The sequence below is a fragment of the Salmo trutta genome, chromosome 35 (genome assembly GCF_901001165.1).
Source record: "Salmo trutta chromosome 35, fSalTru1.1, whole genome shotgun sequence".
Classification (NCBI taxonomy): Eukaryota; Metazoa; Chordata; class Actinopteri; order Salmoniformes; family Salmonidae; genus Salmo; species Salmo trutta.
This window is the reverse complement of record NC_042991.1, coordinates 27,926,696-27,945,740: the sequence shown is the minus strand read 5'-3', so window position 1 is coordinate 27,945,740 and position 19,045 is coordinate 27,926,696. Positions and strand designations below refer to the sequence as shown.

The window sequence follows — 19,045 nt, the reverse complement described above, 5'->3', positions numbered from 1 at the left end:
AAAAATACATATAACATCCTCCTTCCTCTATCTGTAAAACCCAACCCTGGCGAAGGCTAAGGGCCAAAACACGTTTACTCTTTACAATTAAGAAGCAGTTTAATCAATGATTGCTAATATTCAGTGAGTCTTGTTGTATCGTCTTGCATATCCTACCGGTAAAAAATGTTTTACAGATTATAGGCCGATTTCTCCTATAAATGAACATTATTCCATAATACGACCCAATCCAAACAGCAGGTGGCAGTACTGTTACATTAATTGTTTTAGGCTTGTGTTTTTCCTTCCCAAACACTGAAAGGGATTACCTCATAATCAGGGAAAACCCTGTTCATGACGCCTGGTGCTCGACAGAGGGCTCTTCGCGGTGCCACAGATCTCAGAATACAGCAATTCCCCCTCCTGAGCTTTTCGGCTCTATAACGCATACAAATGACATCTTTCCACCGAACAGTTGATTTTGATAAGCGCACCAACTACTAGAGCTGTCTATAATACTTTTTTAAGAAGAGAGAGACATAAATGTTGATGTCCACTGACAGCAAGACTGTTGTCAATAATACTTGAACCAAACTGCAACGACTAAAAAAGGTCGTTTGAAAGGATAGTCTGGATGGAAAACAAGGCTCCTGTTCTTCCTCAAGAAAACTGACAAGCAATAGTCTGAATTCAAGGTAAACCTGGATACATAACATCATGTTGTTACAATGTAAATGTTACAGATTAGCTGTGCATGTTGTTTGGACGCAGCTGTTACGTGTTGTTACAATGTAACAACACAAATCGAGGCAGTCTGTGATCTGCTTGCGTCAACGGAATGTCAATTTTGTTGTGTTGTGTTTTGCGTGTGTGGTCTGCTTTTTGTATTTTTTTATGTTTGTAACGGATTCTTATATTCCCATAAGGGATGTAGGCTATAGCTGTCATGGAATGGTTTGTGATGTAGGACATTTAACAACACTACAGTGATGTCTGTGGAGGTAGGCTGCACATACACTTAACAATTCCTAGCATGGCTCTTATCCGATTCACTAGATCAGGGGTATTTCCTTGCACAGAGACCCCTCCCAGGCAAGCAGGTGACCAGGGACCCGTCCCAGGCAAACCGGCGACCAGGGACCCCATCATACCTTAGCTAACTATTTTCTCATCATCAAGTGAATGATAATGGCAAGCAGAAATAATCAACATTTTAAAATAAATAGATTTGGTAAATAGTTTTTAATTATTTTGACATCCTGACATTATAATTGGAAGAGGAAGTATAAACTATAACATAGCCTTGTAGCTAGAAAGATACACTAAATGAACAAAAGTATGTGGACACCTGCACGTCGAACATCTCATTCCAAAATAATGGGCATTAATATGGAGTTGGTCCCCCCTTTGCTACTATAACAGCCTCCACTGTTCTGGGAAGGCTTTCCACTAGATGTTGGAACATTACTGTGGAGACATGCGTCCATTCGGCCACAAGAGCGTTAGTGAGGTCGGCCCTGATGTTGGGTGATTAGGCCTGGCTCACAGTCAGCGTTCCAATTCATCCCAAAGGTGTTCGATGGGGTTGAGGGCAGGCTTTGTGCAGGCCAGTTAAGTTCTTCCACACTGATCTCGACACACGATTTATGTATGGACCTTGCTTTGTGCACGTGGGCATTGTCATGCTGAAACAGGAAAGGGCCTTCCCCAAACTGTTGCCACAAAGTTGGAAGCACAGAATCGTCTAGAATGTCATTGTATGCTGTAGCGTTAAGCTTTCCCTTTACTGGAACTAAGAGGCCTAACCCGAACCATGAAAAACAGCCCCAGACCATTATTCCTCCTTCACCAAACTTTACAGTTGGCACTATGCATTCGGGCAGGTAGCGTTCTCCTGGCAGCCAAACCCAGATTTGTCCGTCGGACTGCCAGATCGTGGAGCATGATTCCACTGCTCCAGAGTCCAATGGCTGCGAGCTTTACACCACTCCAGCCGATGCTTGGCATTGCACATGGTGATCTTAGGCTTCTGTACAGCTGCTCGGCCATGGAAACTCTTTTCATGAAGCTCCCAACAAACAGTTCTTGTGCTGATGTTGCTTCCAGTGGCAGTTTCAAACTCGATAGTGAGTGTTGCAACTGAGGATAGACGATTTTTACGCGCTTCAGCACTTGGCAGTCCCGTTCTGTGAGCTTGTGTTCCTACCATTTCACGGCTGAGATGTTGTTGCTCCTAAATGTTTCCACTTCACAGTAACAGCACTTACAGTTGACCAGGGCAGCTCTAGCAGAGCAGAAATTTGACAAACTGACTTGTTGGAAAGCTGGCATCCTATAACAGTGCCACGTTGAAAGTCACTGAGCTCTTCTGTAAGGCCATTCTACTGCCAATGTGTCTATGGAGATTGCATGGCTGTGTGCTCAATTTTATACACCTGTCAAAATGTGTTTATTCCGTTGTTGCTGGCGATATTCATAAAAACATTGAACAAATAAATAAATGATCACTTAAAAATGTTGTGGAACCCTTGCAGTACCTTGACCCCCGGTTGAATACCCCTGCAGTACCTTGACCCCCGGTTGAATACCCCTGCAGTACCTTGACCCCCGGTTGAATACCCCTGCAGTGGATACTTTTTGGGGGGACTAATAGGACACCACCTCCACGGCAGCACAGTGAACCCACCTATTTAAATGTGTCATACTGTTCTTGAACAACACCCTTGTTTTCTTCAATAATCAATGTTTTAGATTGCCCTTTTTTTTGTTAAATACTCTTTGTTTATCATCATATCATGTTAGGGTTTTTTCATGTTGTTGTGAATATGAATTGGCAAGCCTAATGAGCCTATGTAGGATAATGTCAAGCAAATCATTCTGCTGACGTACAGTAGTGGGCATTGCTTGTATAACCCTCTGCAGGAGGTGATTCATGTTTTGTAAATGTACAGGCTTAGTGCCGTGGGCTTTGGCTTGTTCTGGCCTTATATGATGAGAACCAGTCTGAAGGAAAGTAAGTATGTGTCCCAAATATCACTCTATTTCCTACATAGTAGTGTACTACTTTTGAACAGAGCCCTATGGGCCCTAGTCAACAGTAGTGCACTGCACTATAGTGAATAGGGTGCCATTTGGGAGCTAACTTCCTGTAGGTTTTCGCTCCAATCCCAGCTGTAACTAACCTGACTCAGCTTATCAACCAGCTAATTATTAGATTTGGGTTGGAGTGAAAACCTACAGGATGGAAGCTCTCTGGGAGAAGGGTTGGAGAGCCCTGGGCTAGAACATGATGATTATGGTGTTGTATTTGTCATTAGATATTTGTCATTCTTACCAGTCCAGTCACTCACAACCAGTTGATCTTTACAAGAGGAGAAGATACATTCCACAAATCAGCCTCATTGTGGGTAACAGAGTGAGCCACACTTAATTGAACACTTAGGAAGTTTGAGTTAAAATAGTGTACTATTTAGGGAATAAGGTGCCATTTAGGACGCACATCGTGATTCGTCATTATATCGTTACATCATGTCCCACCAGCCAGTGAGCTAACACAGCCCCTTACCTTGTATGGCCCAGTGGGCACACATAGCAGAGCTTCTGAGTTAGAAGGCTACTTTAGCCTCCACTGTGATCAGACAGGCCTAGAAGCTGCTTGACAGGCCTAGTAGTCTGCAGACACAGAAAAGCCTCTTGACCCACCTGCCTAGTCTGACTGAAGGCATACTGAAGGTACAGCTGAAAGTACAGCTGTCCAGCCAAGTCTTTGATATAGGATTGTTACTTCAGTAGCAGTAATGACCCAAATATTGTAACAGTTTAAAAATATATATTATGTCTCTCTTTGATGCACAGTATTTGATCCTGAATTGTCTGAAAAAACTCCATGATACCTATAAAGCAAGCAGATCAATTTTTACCTCATGTTCACCTTACCTATCCACAGCTCCCATTGGGTTTGAACATACAACTACTGTGTGCCCCCTCTCTCTGAATCCCTCTAACAACCACCACACAGGTCCAGAACCTAGCTCTGGTCCAGGCCGTTATGTGCGGCTTGCTGGTGCTGAAGGCTCCTAGTGCCCTGAACCAGAGCTATGGAGAACCATTCTGGGTTGAGAGTGAAGGAGAGGGCAAGGTGCAGCTAGATTAGTGTAAACGGAGCTGAAGAATGTTTCTTTCATGAGTAGTGAGACGGACCTGAAGGCCAGGCCAGGGTTCCAGTGCTGAATCCAGAACACTATGTGCCTGCCAGGCAGCTGGCTCCCAGTCTTCCTGCCCACAGCACAGTACACTCTGCCCAGGCCAAGCTAGCCACAGCCACACACAGAGAGGTCTGTCTGTCAGTCTGCAGACAGCAGCAACCTGCTCTCTCTGCCCAGTGCACTGCCCTCTCAGGACAGACCTGTAGATAAATAGCCCAGACCTGGCAGGAGACCGCTCATTCAGTAGAAAGCCATACGGTTGGTGTGGTTAGATGGACAGCACTGTTAGCTTTTGATGTGGTACATTCATATGAATGGTTTAGGAACTAATCTCTTGTGACATTAACATTATTTGGTTCTGGGTGCTAAAATTAGAACAGGTTCCTCTAGCTCCTATCTCTGTTAGTTATCTGAATTCTGCATCTGAGATCAGAAGTGTCAGTTCTAACTAGGACTGGGTCAACTCCATAGCTGTGATGGTACTTCAAGGGTAAGTCTTCATAATGATTTCTGTCTGATCAATGTATGATCAGTTCAGAAGCATTGATTGTATGTGTGGTGATGGTGAATGCTGAAAAATGTGGTAATCCAGGAAATGTTAAGAAATTTAATTTGTGTTCTGTTCTGCTTTCTTTCTGCTGTTCTGTTAGTGAACCTTGTGTCCTCTGGTAGACTGGAAGTCATTTCAGTCACATGTCATGCCTGCAGGTGGAATGTGATGGGCTTAGTCCCTAATTTGTATTTGTATTTGTTAAAAGTAGTGCACTATGTAGGGAATAGTGTGCCATCTGGAATGTAACCATGGTGTCATACTTTACAAGTAAACAAGGTTAGTGTTCGCAAAGTCCTCTAAGCATCTTAAAGATGTCTGTGTGACTGACTGTGAAGAAATCCAGCGGAAAGTGAGAAATCCACCCAGCCCACACGAGCTGTTGAATTTGTGATTAAAGTCAAGTTCAGCGTTAGCTCATTTGCACCTTGCAAACTTTTGTCTGACAGTAGGCTATATTTATATGCACTGATAGCAAAGGCTTAGCTCACTGTTCAATCTGCATTCAGTGATGAAATGCACTAAACCATTCTCCATGTAAAGGTAGTGAAAACATTGCATCCCTTTATAGTCAGATTGTTTAAAAACCTTTGTTTGGCCATAAAGCACTATGTGTCCTCATTATCCAATGGGCATAAAAGGGATTTAGTTAAAATATACATTTTCATTCCATGGTGTGTGGCCTCTTCCAACTCTAGCAGTAGCCAGACAGGAAGACTTTGATTCACCTGCTTGCTTCACCATAACCAACACCACTACAGTACATAGCCTATACTCTTCAGATTTGATTAGGCACTTTGAGAAATGAAAGATTATATCAGAAAACACAAATCGTTGGGGATTGTGAGTGATCACTAATCCCCCTTCATCCCCAACCAAGCATTCATCTAATCTGGTGATCGCTAATCCCCCTTGATCCCCAACCAAGCATTCATCTAATCTGGTGATTACTAATCCCCCTTGATCCCCAACCAAGCATTCATCTAATCTGGTGATTACTAATCCCCCTTGATCCCCAACCAAGCATTCATCTAATCTGGTGATTACTAATCCCCCTTGATCCTCAACCAAGCATTCATCTAATCTGGTGATCACTAATCCCCCTTGATCCCCAACCAAGCATTCATCTAATCTGGTGATTACTAATCCCCCTTGATCCCCAACCAAGCATTCATCTAATCTGGTGTTTGTGTTTGTGTCCAGCTAGCTAAGTGGATCATGTCATTCACATGAAATGACATTCCGTCTGATAGAGGCTCATCACTAATGTGGCAGTAGTATATGAAGTATCTATTGATCATATTCATGTATATACTGTACATGCATATGTTTGTGTTTACTATATAGACTAATGCTACACCATTGTTATTGATATCTGAAAGGGGTATGCTGTATAGGGTTATATTAAGGCATTTCCCTATCCCCACTTCCAATCTCTAAATACTGTGAATTGAAGTGAACTTGTTTTTCAGCTCTCCAAGTAGCCTAACCATTGCATGCCCCCCCTCATTCCTTCGCTTACTTACTCAGCCTTCTTCAGTCCTCAGCATGCCTATATCCTGCCTGTGTGAATGGGGCCTTTAGGATTCAGCAGGCAGGGTGCCAGTTGTGTCTTGTGCCAACAACAGGAAATGCTGCGGTTTCCTCAGGCTGCTGTCACTTCCTTTCCTTGGCTCCCGGGTCCAGGACTCAGTAGAAGGCTATGGTGGCATCCCAAATTGCATCCTATTCACTATTTAGGGCACAACTTTTGGCAATAGGGTTCTGGTCAAATGTAGTGCACTATATAGGGAATAGGGTGCCATTTGGGATTCAGACAATGTTTGGGGCTGGGCTATAATCTTGGAAAGGATAGAATAGGAATGAATCCCTTTCTAATGTTATCACTTCATTGTAAACAGTACTGGAGGAGAATACATTTTAGATGAGCAGAGCATGTTTGTTTAGAAATATAGGCTGAGCACTGAGCACAAAGGGAGGAACAGTCATATTTCCTCTTGTGAACTTAACACATTTCCTGTATGTCCCGAATGGCACCCTATTCCTTATATAGTGTACTACTTTTGACCAGACACCTATTGGTATTGGTCAACTGTAGTGCACTAAATAGGGAATAGGGTGCCATTTGGGACGTGACCCGTATAACACTGCCTCTCCTCTCGCCCTGGGGCCAGCCTGTCACTCACTACTAACTCACTGGCTCACGTCCATGTATTACAAACACATACTGTACTGTGTTTCTTAACTGTACCTCTCCCTTTTCCCTCCACTCCCTTTCTCTTTTCCTCTAGCATTGTTCTCAATTTAATGTTTCAGCTTGCTCTCTCCTCCCTCTCTATTTGCCCCTCTCCCTGGCATGCAGTACAGCAGTAGTGTGTATTGTACCAAGGCCGAGCAGATGGAGCAGCACTGTTCCTGGTGTAGGGAGGGCAGGTGATGTAATCAATGCAGACCTCTCTCTCTCGCACGCTCTTTTTTCGCCGTCTGTCTCTTTCTCTCTAACTCCATCTTTCTCTCTCCATCTCCCTTGCATTCTCTTTTTGTTTCTCTGTCCCTGTCTGTCCCTCTATACTTTTTTCAATTCAAAAGGCTTTATTGGCATGAGAAACAGTTTATTAGGTACACCACCCTGTTCACAAAAATTATTCGCTCCTACAGGTAGTGAGTCACGTGGCCGTGGCTTGCTATATTAAGCAGGCATCGAGGCATTCAGTTACTGTTCGATTGAACGTTAGAATGGGCAAAACAAGTGACCTAAGCGACTGACGTGGTATGATCATCGGTGCCAGGTGCGGCGGTTCCAGTATCTCAGAAACGGCCTGCCTCCTGGGCTTTTCACGCACGACAAGGTCTACGGTTTACAGAGAATGGTGCAACAAACAAAAAACATCCAGTCAGCGGCAGTCCTGTGGGCCAAAACAGCTCGTTGATGAAAGGTTGAAGGAGAATGGCAAGAAACCTGCAAACTAACAGGCGGGCCACAAACAGGCAAATAACAGTGCATTACAACAGTGGTGTGCAGAATGGCATCTGGGAATGCATAACTCGCCGGTCCTTGTCATGGATGGGCTATTGCAGCAGACGACCACACCGGGTTCCACTCCTATCAGCTAAACACAAGAAGAAGCAGCTCCAGGGGGCACAACAAAAGGGAAGACCACTCATTACTTAAATGTAAAAAGGAATACATTTAAACTAAATAATAAATACAAAAATGTTGTATGGTGAGAACAGACCAAAAAACCTAAAGGTGGTGGAAGCCAGCATGCACATCCACCCAGACCAGAGACAACACAGTTCATGAAGTGTTGGAATGTTGCAGGTTTATTATGCAAACCAAAGTTCTGTTCAGACACTTTGCACACCACCGTAAAAGGACCAGTGAAATTAGCCTGAAAAGGAGAACCTACAATAGGTAACAGAGCTAAAACCTGGTCACCAGAGCTAAATTGTCAATGTTCAGACCGACGGTCATAAATATTCTTCATATTTACTTGTGCACTTTCCAGTTTCTCTTTTTCCATTTCACTTGCAGAGGGCAGTCTATTACGAAAACCATTGACATAATCAAGTACATTTAGTGGTGGCTCTACTGTTCCGCAGCTGTCCTGCAACACAGCCAGAGGGCCACGCGCTGTATGTCCAAAAACCAAATCATTTGGACTAAATCCTGTACTCTCCTGACAACTTCTGGCAAACAGTTCCTTCATACTCTCCCCATAATAAGCATGGGGAGTTGGCTGAGGGCTCACCCTTGGCCCAGCCAAACTACCCGTGTGCCCCCCCCCCCAATTTTTTTTATTGGGGGTGCCTCTCGTGCTTCCCAATCGACACGTATAAAGCTTCATACCGGCGCCGCCCCGCCTTGGCTGCCTCTATCTCCTCCGGTGGGCAACGGTATTCACCAGCCTGGTGCCATGGTCCAGCCCCGTCCAGAATCTCCTCCCATGTCCACGATTCCCTGTAGTCCACATAATTCCTCTCCAGCTCCTTACTCCGCTGCTTGGTCCGTTTGTGGTGGGTAGTTCTGCAACGGTCGTCGTACAAAGTAGACCAAGGTGCAGCGGGAAAATGTATACTCATCTTCTTATTTATTATAAAAGAAGGAAAAAAACAAAAGAGAAACGTATACAAAAACGAACGAACGACACTAAACAGTCCTGTCAGGTGCTACATACACTAAACAGGAAATAACTACCCACAATTCCCATTACCAAAACACCCCTATACATAGGACCTTCAATCAGAGGCAGCGAGGAACAGCTGCCTTCAATTGAAGGCCAAATCAATAAACTAAACATAGAACTAGAAAGACTAGACTATAACATAGAAATATATTAACATAAACCTAAACCCCGGAACACTCTAATCAAACACCCCTCTACAAAACACATAGCCCAACAAACCCCGAAACACTCTAAACAAATACCCCCTGCCACATTCTGACCAAACTAATATAACAAATAACCCCTTTACTGGTCAGGACGTGACAATCTGTGTAATCTGAGGGATGATATGGTCATACATTTGGCAGGAAGTTAAAAAGTGCAGCTCAGTTTCCACCTCATTTTGTGGGCATTGGGCACATAGCCTGTCTTCTCTTGAGAGATTATGGTGGCCTCTCTCAATATCAAGGCTATGCTCACTGAGTCTGTACTATGTACATAGTCTAAGCGTTTCTTGATTTTGGGTCAGTCACAGTGGTCAGGTATTCTGTTTGGGACCAAATAACTATTTTTATCTCGCTCTCTCTCTATTTTGACGACTCTCTCTCTTTCAATGTCTCTCTATCTTTCCTCTTTCTTGCTCTCTCTCTATTTTTCTATCTCTCTCAGAAGCCAGGTACAAGCTAGAGAGGAACTATTAACTGACTACCTGATCACATAATTTATTCAAGTTTGCTGTTTCATTAACCTGAACTAGTTTTATTATTTTCTTGGTGCTGGACGTCTCACCATTGGCCTTATCAAGTGAAATACCACTGTCTGAGGTTTCTGTTCCATTTATGTAAGAGCCACTAGAGATGTGTTGTATTACTGTACAAAAGGTTTGAACTTTAGCTGAACTTTTCTCTTGATTGAGGAGAAATGACTCACTCTCTGCAGTGTTTTAGTGATTCACAAGGGGAGAGATCTCACTTGACTGTACTTGGGTTGGTCTCAATAAAGGCAAAAGAGCATCCGCAAAGTCAATTTGCCCACAGACTCAAGAGAAGAGATGAGAACACCTTTTATAATTCAAATGGTCTCTCATGAATTGCCTTTGGTATTTGTATCTATGTAGCTTACATTGTGCACTTAGTCTGTACTCAGCAATAAGTCAATGGAGTCTTGCTGTAGGCTAGTAAGACTCCACCTTGGACATCCTCGAGACATAGAGATGGGTATTGGTTGTTTCGCTAGTTGACTTTGGTCCTCTGTAGCTCAGTTGGTAGAGCATGATACTTGTAACACCAGGATAGTGGGTTTGATTCAAGTGACCAACCTTATGTAAAATGTATGCATGCATGACTGTAAGTCTCTTTGAATAATAGTGTCTGCTAAATGGCATATATTATATGTAACTGGACTGTTACTAGGAGACATAGTCCCCCTCAAGTCTTTCCTGGTTATTCCACTGAGTTCTCAGTCTTTCCCTCTTCAAGAGGGTTAATGTAGAGCACGTGTCTAACTCAAGGCCTGCGGGTGGAAAAGCAACCTCAGTCAACATTGAAATGACTAAAACCAAATTGAAACTGTGTAGAAATTATATTGGACCTACATTTATATACAGTAGTCTCTTCACTCTTTCCATGTTGCTAAGAATCATCGAAACGACAGCTGAATTGTCAGGGAGCGTCGAAAATTCCAAAAACAATGGATAGAGGGCTATTTTTTGCTCATTTTGACAGCGAGGAAATATAACACATTTTCAGTGTGGGCCTCCAGACCTCAGTGAAGAGCGAATGCGGTCCGCAGGCAACATTTGTTTGACACTCCTGATGCAGAGAGAGGGTGCACACACAATAAATCTTAAATACTTATAATACATTTTGTTAGTCTTTACATTTATTGAATTAAATATAGTTCAGCTGTCCCTGACATTTCAGCTGCTGCCTTTCTCAAGGGATGTTGTTGCAAAGGGTTAGAGCGGTAGCTAGCTTGGTAGCTTGTTAATTCTGAATGTGTAGATCAGACGTGTTCATTCTGTGTCACGTCCTGACCAGTAAAAGGGGTTATTTGTTATTGTAGTTTGGTCAGGGCGTGGCAGGGGGTGTTTGTTTTGTGTGTTTCGGGTGTTTTGGTGTATGTTCTATGTTTTCTATTTCTATGTGGGTTTTCTCGTTTTTCTATTTCTATGTTAGTTTTGGGAACGACCTCCAATTAGAAGCAGCTGGTTGTCGTTACTTCTAATTGGAGGCCATATTTAAGTGGGTTTATTTTCTCTTGTGTTTGTGGGTAGTTGTTTTTCGTATAGTCCTTGTGTCCTTATGGAACTGTTGATTGACGGCGATTTAGTTTGTTTAAGTGTTCACTTTTTTTAAGTAAAAGAAGATGAGCATGATACCCGCTGCGCCTTGGTCCACTTTCTACGACACACCTGACATTCTGACTGGTGTAGGTCAGACGTGTTCATTCTGACTGGTGTAGATCAGACGTGTTCATTCTGCCCGGTGTAGATCAGACGTGTTCATTCTGCCCGGTGTAGATCAGACGTGTTCATTCTGCCCGGTGTAGGTCAGACGTGTTCATTCTGCCCGGTGTAGGTCAGACAAGTTCATTCTGCCCGGTGTAGGTCAGACGTGTTCATTCTGCCCGGTGTAGGTCAGACGTGTTCATTCTGCCTGGTGTAGGTCAGACGTGTTCATTCTGCCTGGTGTAGGTCAGACGTGTTCATTCTGCCTGGTGTAGGTCAGACGTGTTCATTCTGCCTGGTGTAGGTCAGACGTGTTCATTCTGCCTGGTGTAGGTCAGACGTGTTCATTCTGCCTGGTGTAGGTCAGACGTGTTCATTCTGCCTGGTGTAGGGTTAGACGTGTTCATTCTGCCTGGTGTAGGTCAGACTTGATCATTCTCTCTCTCAATTCAATTAAATTTAAGGGGCTTTATTGGCATGGGAAAAAAATCAAATCAAACTTTATTTGCCATATGCGCCAAATACAACAAGTGTAGACTTTACCGTGAAGTGCTTAAGAAGAAAGTATTTACCAAGTAAGCTAAAATAAAAAGTAAGAATAACAATAATGAGGCTATATACAGGGGGCACCGGTACCGAGTCAGTGTGCAGGGGTACAGGCTAGTTGAGGTAATCTGTACATGTAGGTGGGGGTGAAGTGACTATGCATAGGTAACAAACAAACAAACAAACAGCGAGTAGCAGCAGTGTTCGGGGGGGGGTTCAATGTAAATAGTCCGGTGGCGATTTTTATGAATTGTTCAGCAGTCTAATGGCTTGGGGGTAGAAGCTGTTGAGGAGCGTTTTGGTCCTATACTTGGCGCTCTGGTAAAGCTTGCCGTGCAGTAGCAGAGAAAACAGTCTCTGACAATTTTATGGGCTTTCCTCTGACACCGCCTATTATATAGGTCCTGGATGGGAGGAAGCTTGGCCCCAGTGATGTACTGGGCTGTTCGCACTACCCTCTGTAGCGCCTTACGGTCAGATGCAGAGCAGTTGCCATGCCAGGCGGTGATGCAACCGGTCAGAATGATCTTGATGGTGCAGCTGTAGAACCTTTTGAGGATCTGGGGATCCATTCCAATTCTTTTCAGTCTCCTGAGGGGGAAAAGGTTTTGTCGTGCCCTCTTCACGACTGTCTTGGTATGTTTGGACCATGATAGTTCGTTGGTGATGTGGACACCAAGGAACTTGAAACTCTCAACCCGCTCCACTACAGCCCTATTGATGTTAATGGGGGCCTGTTCGGCCCGCCTTTTCCTGTAGTCCACAATCAGCTCCTTTGTCTTGCTCACATTGAAGGAAAGGTTGTTGTCCTGGCACCACACTGCTAGCTCTCTGACCTCCTCCCTATAGGCCGTCTCATCGTTGTCGGTGATCAGGCCTACCGCTGTTGTGTCGTCAGCAACTTAATGATGGTGTTGGAGTCGTGTTTGGCAACGCAGTCGTGGGTGAACAGGGACTACAGGAGGGGACTAAGTACACACCCCTGAGGGGCCCCAGTGTTAAGGATCAGCGTGGCAGATGTGTTGTCGCCTACTCTTACCACCTGGGGGCGGCCCATCAGTAAGTCCAGGATCCGGTTGCAGAGGGAGGTGTTTTGTCCCAGAGTCCTTAGCTTAGTGATGAGCTTCAAGGGCGCTATGGTGTTGAACACTGAGCTGTAGTTGATGAACAGCATTCTCACATAGGTGTTCCTTTTCTCCAGGTGAGAAATGGCAGTCTGGAGTGCGATTGAGATTGCGTCATCTGTGGATCTGTTGGGGCGGTATGCGAATTGGAGTGGGTCTAGGGTGTCCGGGAGGATGCTGTATATGTGAGTCATGACCATCCTTTCAAAGCACTTCATGGCTACCGACGTGAGTGCCACGGGGCGGTAATCATTTAGGCAGGTTACCTTCGCTTCCTTGGGCACAGGGACTATGGTGGTCTGCTTGAAACATGTAGGTATTACAGACTCGGTCAGGGAGAGGTTGAAAATGTCAGTGAAGACACTTGACGCATGCACACATGCTTTGAGTAATCCGTCTGGCCCAGCGGCTTTGTGAATGTTGACCTGTTTAAAGGTTTTGCTCACATTGGCTACCAAGAGCGTTATCACACAGTCATCCAGAACAGCTGAAGCTCATGCATGCTTCAGTGTTGCTTGCCTCAAAGCAAGCATGAAAGGCATTTAGCTCGTCTGGTAGGCTCGCATCACTGAGCAGCTCACATCTGGGTTTCTCTTTGTAGTCCGTAATAGTTTTCAAGCCCTGCCACATCCGACAAGCGTCAGAGCAATAGGATTCAATATTAATCCTGCATTGACACTTTGTCTGAGGACATAGCAGGATTTCTTATAAATGTCCAGATTAGTCTCCCACTTCTTGAAAGTGGCATCTCTAGCTCAATGCAGATGTTGCCTGTAATCCATGGCTTCTGGTTGGGGTATGTACATACTGTCACTTTGGGGACAACATCAATGAAGCCAATTTATTCCTCAATTTATTTATTTTACTAGGCAGGTCAGTTAAGAACAAATTTTTATTTTCAATGACAGCCTAGGAACAGTGGTTAACTGCTTTGTTCAGGGGCAGAACGACAGATTTTTATCTTGTCGGCTCGGGGATTCGATCTTGCAACCTTTCGGTTACAAATCCAACACTCTAACCACTAGGTTACCTGCCGCCCCACAATGCCATTGGATGAATCCCGGAACATATTCCAGTCTGTGTAGCAAAACAGTTCTGTAGTGTAGCATCTGCGTCATCTGGCCAGTTCCGTATTGAGCGAGTCATTGGTGCTTCCTGCTTTAGATTTAGCTTGTAAGCAGGAATCAGGAGGAAAGAATTGTGGTCAGATTTGCCAAATGAAGGGCGGGGGAGAGCTTTGTATGCATCTCTGTGTGTGGAGTAAAGGTGGTCTAGGATTTTTTTTTTCCCCCTGGTTGCACATTTGACATGCTGGTAAAAATGTGGTAAAACTGATTTAAGTTTGCCTGCATTAAAGTCCCGGCCACTAGGAGCGCCACTTCTGGGTGAGCATTTTCTTCTTTGCTTATGGCCTTATAGAGTTGTTTGAGAGCGGTCTTTGTGCCAGCTTTGCTTTGTGGTGGTAAATAGACGGCTACGAATAATACAGATGAGAACTCTCTTGGTAGATAGTGTGGTCAACAACTTATCATAAGGTACTCTACCTCAGGCGAGCAATACCATGAGACTTCTTTAATATTATATATGTTTAATATTAATATGTTTACATCGCTAAAGCAAGTGAAATAGATAATAAACAAAAGTGAAATAAACAATAAAAAAATGAACGGTAAACATGACACTCAGCTTGTTTGTTCTTCACTGGTTGCCCTATTTTTGCGGTAACAGGTCACACATCTTGCTGTTGTGATTGCACACTGGTATTTCACCCAATAGATATGGGAGTTTATCAAAATATGATTTGTTTTCTAATTCTTTGTGGGTCTGTAATCTGAGGGAAATATGTGTCTATAATATGTTCATACATTTGGCAGGAGGTTGGATCTCAGAGATCATCTTGTTCTACTGTAAGAATTGTCTCAGAGCTGCTTCTTTTCCCCTGTGGGACAGACCATTATTTTCCTTTGTTGATTTCTGCTGGTCAAGCAAAGTGGATTACTCTCTCTCTCTCTCTCGCACGCTTATCTTCCTTAAAGAATGTTCTTCCAGACACACGGCACACACCTTCCTCTCCTCTTTGGAAGCTGTGTGCTTTTTCTTGTTGTAATCCAATTATAAACACTAATTTAGGAGACCTACATTTCACTTTTCTGACAGGCTAGAGTCAGATTCAGAAGCCAGAGATTCTCTCCGATCTCTGTGGACTTCTGCTAAGGAAATCAAAGACCTTGTCACTTCGTGTGCTGCGAAAGGGCCTTGAGATCGCTCCCATGGTGTTTAACTTTATTCTAGTTCAGTTTTATATAGCATGCATGCATGCCCTTTAACAATGAACAATCTCTAGTCTACAGATAAAGATATAAAGAGATTGATCCACTTTTCCTCAGTTGTGTACTTGAACACAAGAATCCTAAAGCTACCCGAGATGGAACCCTTTGTAGAAACCTGTGGTTTACAGGTCAAACAAGGGCAAGTGAGCCATTAAGCAAAATTGGGATACTTAACGTTAAGAAAAAATCCCTAACTGAAAATTTTAAGCACAGTGCAGTTATCACCAAACTACCACTAGCAGGTCCCAGTCATCATCATCAAGGGAAAACAAGGCAACAGTAAACAGTCTCCCATGAATGATGCAGCGCCCCCTCTTGGGCCAATTGAGATATCGCGTGTGACTAACACATTTCAGTTATTGTGTTACCACAGATTATCCATTATAGTGGCTGCTCTAACAATGAAAACAAATAAAGTAAAAAATAGATGGCAGTTAGCCTGGGTAACAGTCTTTTCATTCTCTCTCAAACTCATTCCACGGAGGGCCAATTGTCTGCGGGTTTTCGCTCCTCCCTTGTACTTGATTGATTAATTAAGATCACTAATTAGTAAGGAACTCCCAACACCTGGTTGTCTAGGACTTAATTGAAAGAAGAACAAAAAAAACCTGCAGACATTAGGCCCTCCATGGAATGAGTTTGACACCCCTGTTCTAGATCATTCTAGCCATTCTATCCAATGAGAGGTCAGATACGCGTGTGAACAACAGGCACAACTCCGATATAGTGTTTTTTCTCAAACTATCATACTTATCAGTACACTCGTAACAACCTAAGCACTACTAAACATCTATTCCATCAAATAAGCCATTACATTTTTGTGGGGGATGACATGTTTACTGTTGCTTTGTTTAACCTAGATGGATTATACATAAAAAGAGCTTACCTAAACCCTTGATACCGACATTATGTAGCTACAGTATATGCTTGTCGGGACTGAAATGAAAGCTGTCAGTTCATTTAGATTCAGAAGACAGGTGCTTTTGACGGAGATCGACACTGACTGATTGCCTGACTGACTGGAGAAATGCTTACAATATTGATTTTCCACTACCTTTGTTGAGTTAAAGGGGAAATCTGGGATTCTAACAACAACAACAACGTTGCCACCTTGCCACTTTTTTGTTAAACAGCTGAGGGGATGGGGCTGGAATTAAACTCATGAGGCATTTATCAAATATTTTCTTCAATAATCAATTTATAATTAATTTAAAAGTCCAAAATGGATGTACCAATCCCAGATTGCCTCTTTAAGAGTGTTTTTTAACTAGCAGATTCAGCCTCAGATTATATAAATCCAGTCTTTGTATTGTCAAGTATAGAATTTACAATCAAAATAGATTACAGTATTATGCGTATCTAGAATGAAGCCTATCTAGTTGATCTATTTATCAGCAGTGTTCTCCTAGGGCTAGCAGCACAGGGACGTGGCTCTGAGCCGCTTGTCCAGATGGATGGTTAAAGCAGAAGATGGGCTGGTAACAAGCTGGTCTGGTCTACTATGCAGAGAGAGGAATCAATCCCCATTTCTGACTCACAGTCGTCCATTAAATTAATGAGAACAAACTACTAAAATTGTCAGTTTCCATACAGTCCATCACAAAAAAATATGAGTGATCAACTAATAGCCAGCCATTATAGCATATTGGCTTGCCTTTCTGCATGTCAAAACACATATTTTGTATGTGATGATAGAAGTGTTTCTTTCCAAGCTTCGGACGAGGCAATAACAAGAGATTAACTCCTGTAGACAATCCTAAACATAGCTGGGGTGCAATTACAGGGTGTCACAATCAATTATACAAATGGCCAGTCAGTCAGAGAGGTAGTACCCACCTCACTGTTCTCTATCTGTCACAGAGTAAAGAGACAGAGATCATTTTTTTATTTAGCCAGGCAAGTCAATTAAGAACAAGCCAAACCCTCCCCTAACCCAGACAACACTGGGCCAAACCCTCCCCTAACCCAGACAACACTGGGCCAAACCCTCCCCTAACCCAGACAATACTGGGCCAAACCCTCCCCTAACCCAGACAACACTGGGCCAAACCCTCCCCTAACCCAGACAGCACTGGGCCAAACCCTCCCCTAACCCAGACAGCACTGGGCCAATTGTGCACCACCCAGGATTGAACCAGGGCCTGTAGTGACACCTCTAGCACCGCGTTGCAGTGCCTTAGACCATTGCGCCGCGCAGCAGTATAAAATTGTGACGCACCCAATGACTTAGGCTCTCACTGTTAAATGTTCCCATTCATTGTAAATGCTGTGTCCCATTCATTTTCACTCTTATGTCTTCCCAGTCGTTCTCACTGTTTTATGTGTCATTTGTTCTGTTGATGAATCTGAAGACAGGAGTCACATAATAATGTGCTCTAACATTATGTCCAAGCAGGGCAGCCTTCATCTGTACACACAGCATTCATTCATGTGATTATGGCGATGTTGATCAAATCATTTCGAAATTAGCGATGGGCTGAACATAATATGTTTAATGTCCTGTTTTATTGCTGCTGGAGTCAACCTGGTAGTCTATGGTCATAATGGGTTTGCTACGAAATGAAAGACTCTCTCCATCCCACCCGCTCTGAACCGTCCCTCCGCTTTCTGTATATTAATGTGATAACATCAGTTAGGATGATATCTACCTTATTTCTGGATATATATTTTCTCATATCTGTCTTGTTTTCCCATTTTTCTCATAATGTCCATCTGGTTATTATACAGTAGAAACACTAAATGTGAGTCCCAAATGGCACCCTATTCCCTACAAAGTGCACTATTTTGCACTAAAATGCACTAAGGTGCCATTTGGGACGAAATCCACTGTGAGACTGTCACAACGTCTACAGAAGGTGGCGCCTCTCCCCGTTCGGGCGGCGCTTGGCGGTCGTCGTCGCCGGCCTACTAGCTGCCACCGATCTCCTTTTCATTTGGTGATGTCTGGTTTATGTTAGCACCTATTTTGTGTTAGTTCATTAGTGGGAGTATTTAGTCTGTCTGTTTAGGTTTGGGAATGTGCGGGATTATTTGTGTCATTTTATTGTAGGTTGGGGATTTGAGTTTTCCTCTGCCGTTCGGTGTTTAGGCATACGGGGTTTGCTGGGCTGCGTCCCGACTCGGTTTAGGGTTCTTGCCTGTGGCTGGATTTTGTTACCCTGCCTTATATTTACGGCACTTTAAGACTGTGTTCATTAAACGTGATTTTCCACGTACCTGAGTCTCCTGCGCCTGACTTCACCCCTCCTGCATGACAGAGACATGTTGTCTGGAGTGATATCCATATGACACGTAGTTTCTCATCTGTAATGTGTTTGGCGCAAAAGGTTGTTGTATTGACACTTTGTGGAGGATGTGATACGCCATGTGTCCATGTGTCATCAACATGTTCCTTTTTATAGTTTCAGACATTCAGACACGGTCACATACTCTCACTCAGGTTCCTAATATTAGAGTGGTGGGGGTGGGAAGGGGGTCTGGCTGTGGTACAACTGTGTTATGTTGGTCATACACACACACACACACACACACACACACACACACACACACACACACACACACACACACACACACACACACACACACACACAGTCCTCCAGGAGGTCCTCCTACATTTCCTCTAGTGACCCGTGCACCACATCCTTCAGTTCCATCTGTCCCCAACCCCGTCCCCAACCCCGTCCACCAACTCTGTCC

General features: G+C 43.7%; 1 protein-coding gene across 2 annotated transcripts in view; it reads left to right on the top strand.

Moving 5' to 3' along the window:
* The first annotated feature begins 347 nt into the window (after positions 1-347).
* The window catches only part of LOC115174986 (probable E3 ubiquitin-protein ligase RNF144A-A), a 41,757-nt gene continuing 23,059 nt past the window's right edge, over positions 348-19,045 (top strand). The window contains exon 1 of one of the 2 annotated variants that reach the window (XM_029734080.1): positions 348-674. Coding sequence is in view for 1 of the 2 variants with exons in the window: in XM_029734079.1 (XP_029589939.1) it covers positions 4,661-4,674 (14 nt within the window). In the remaining variant the exon portion in view is untranslated. Of the gene's footprint in view, positions 675-4,303; positions 4,675-19,045 lie in introns of those variants that run through there. The other variant, XM_029734079.1, reaches the window with a different exon arrangement.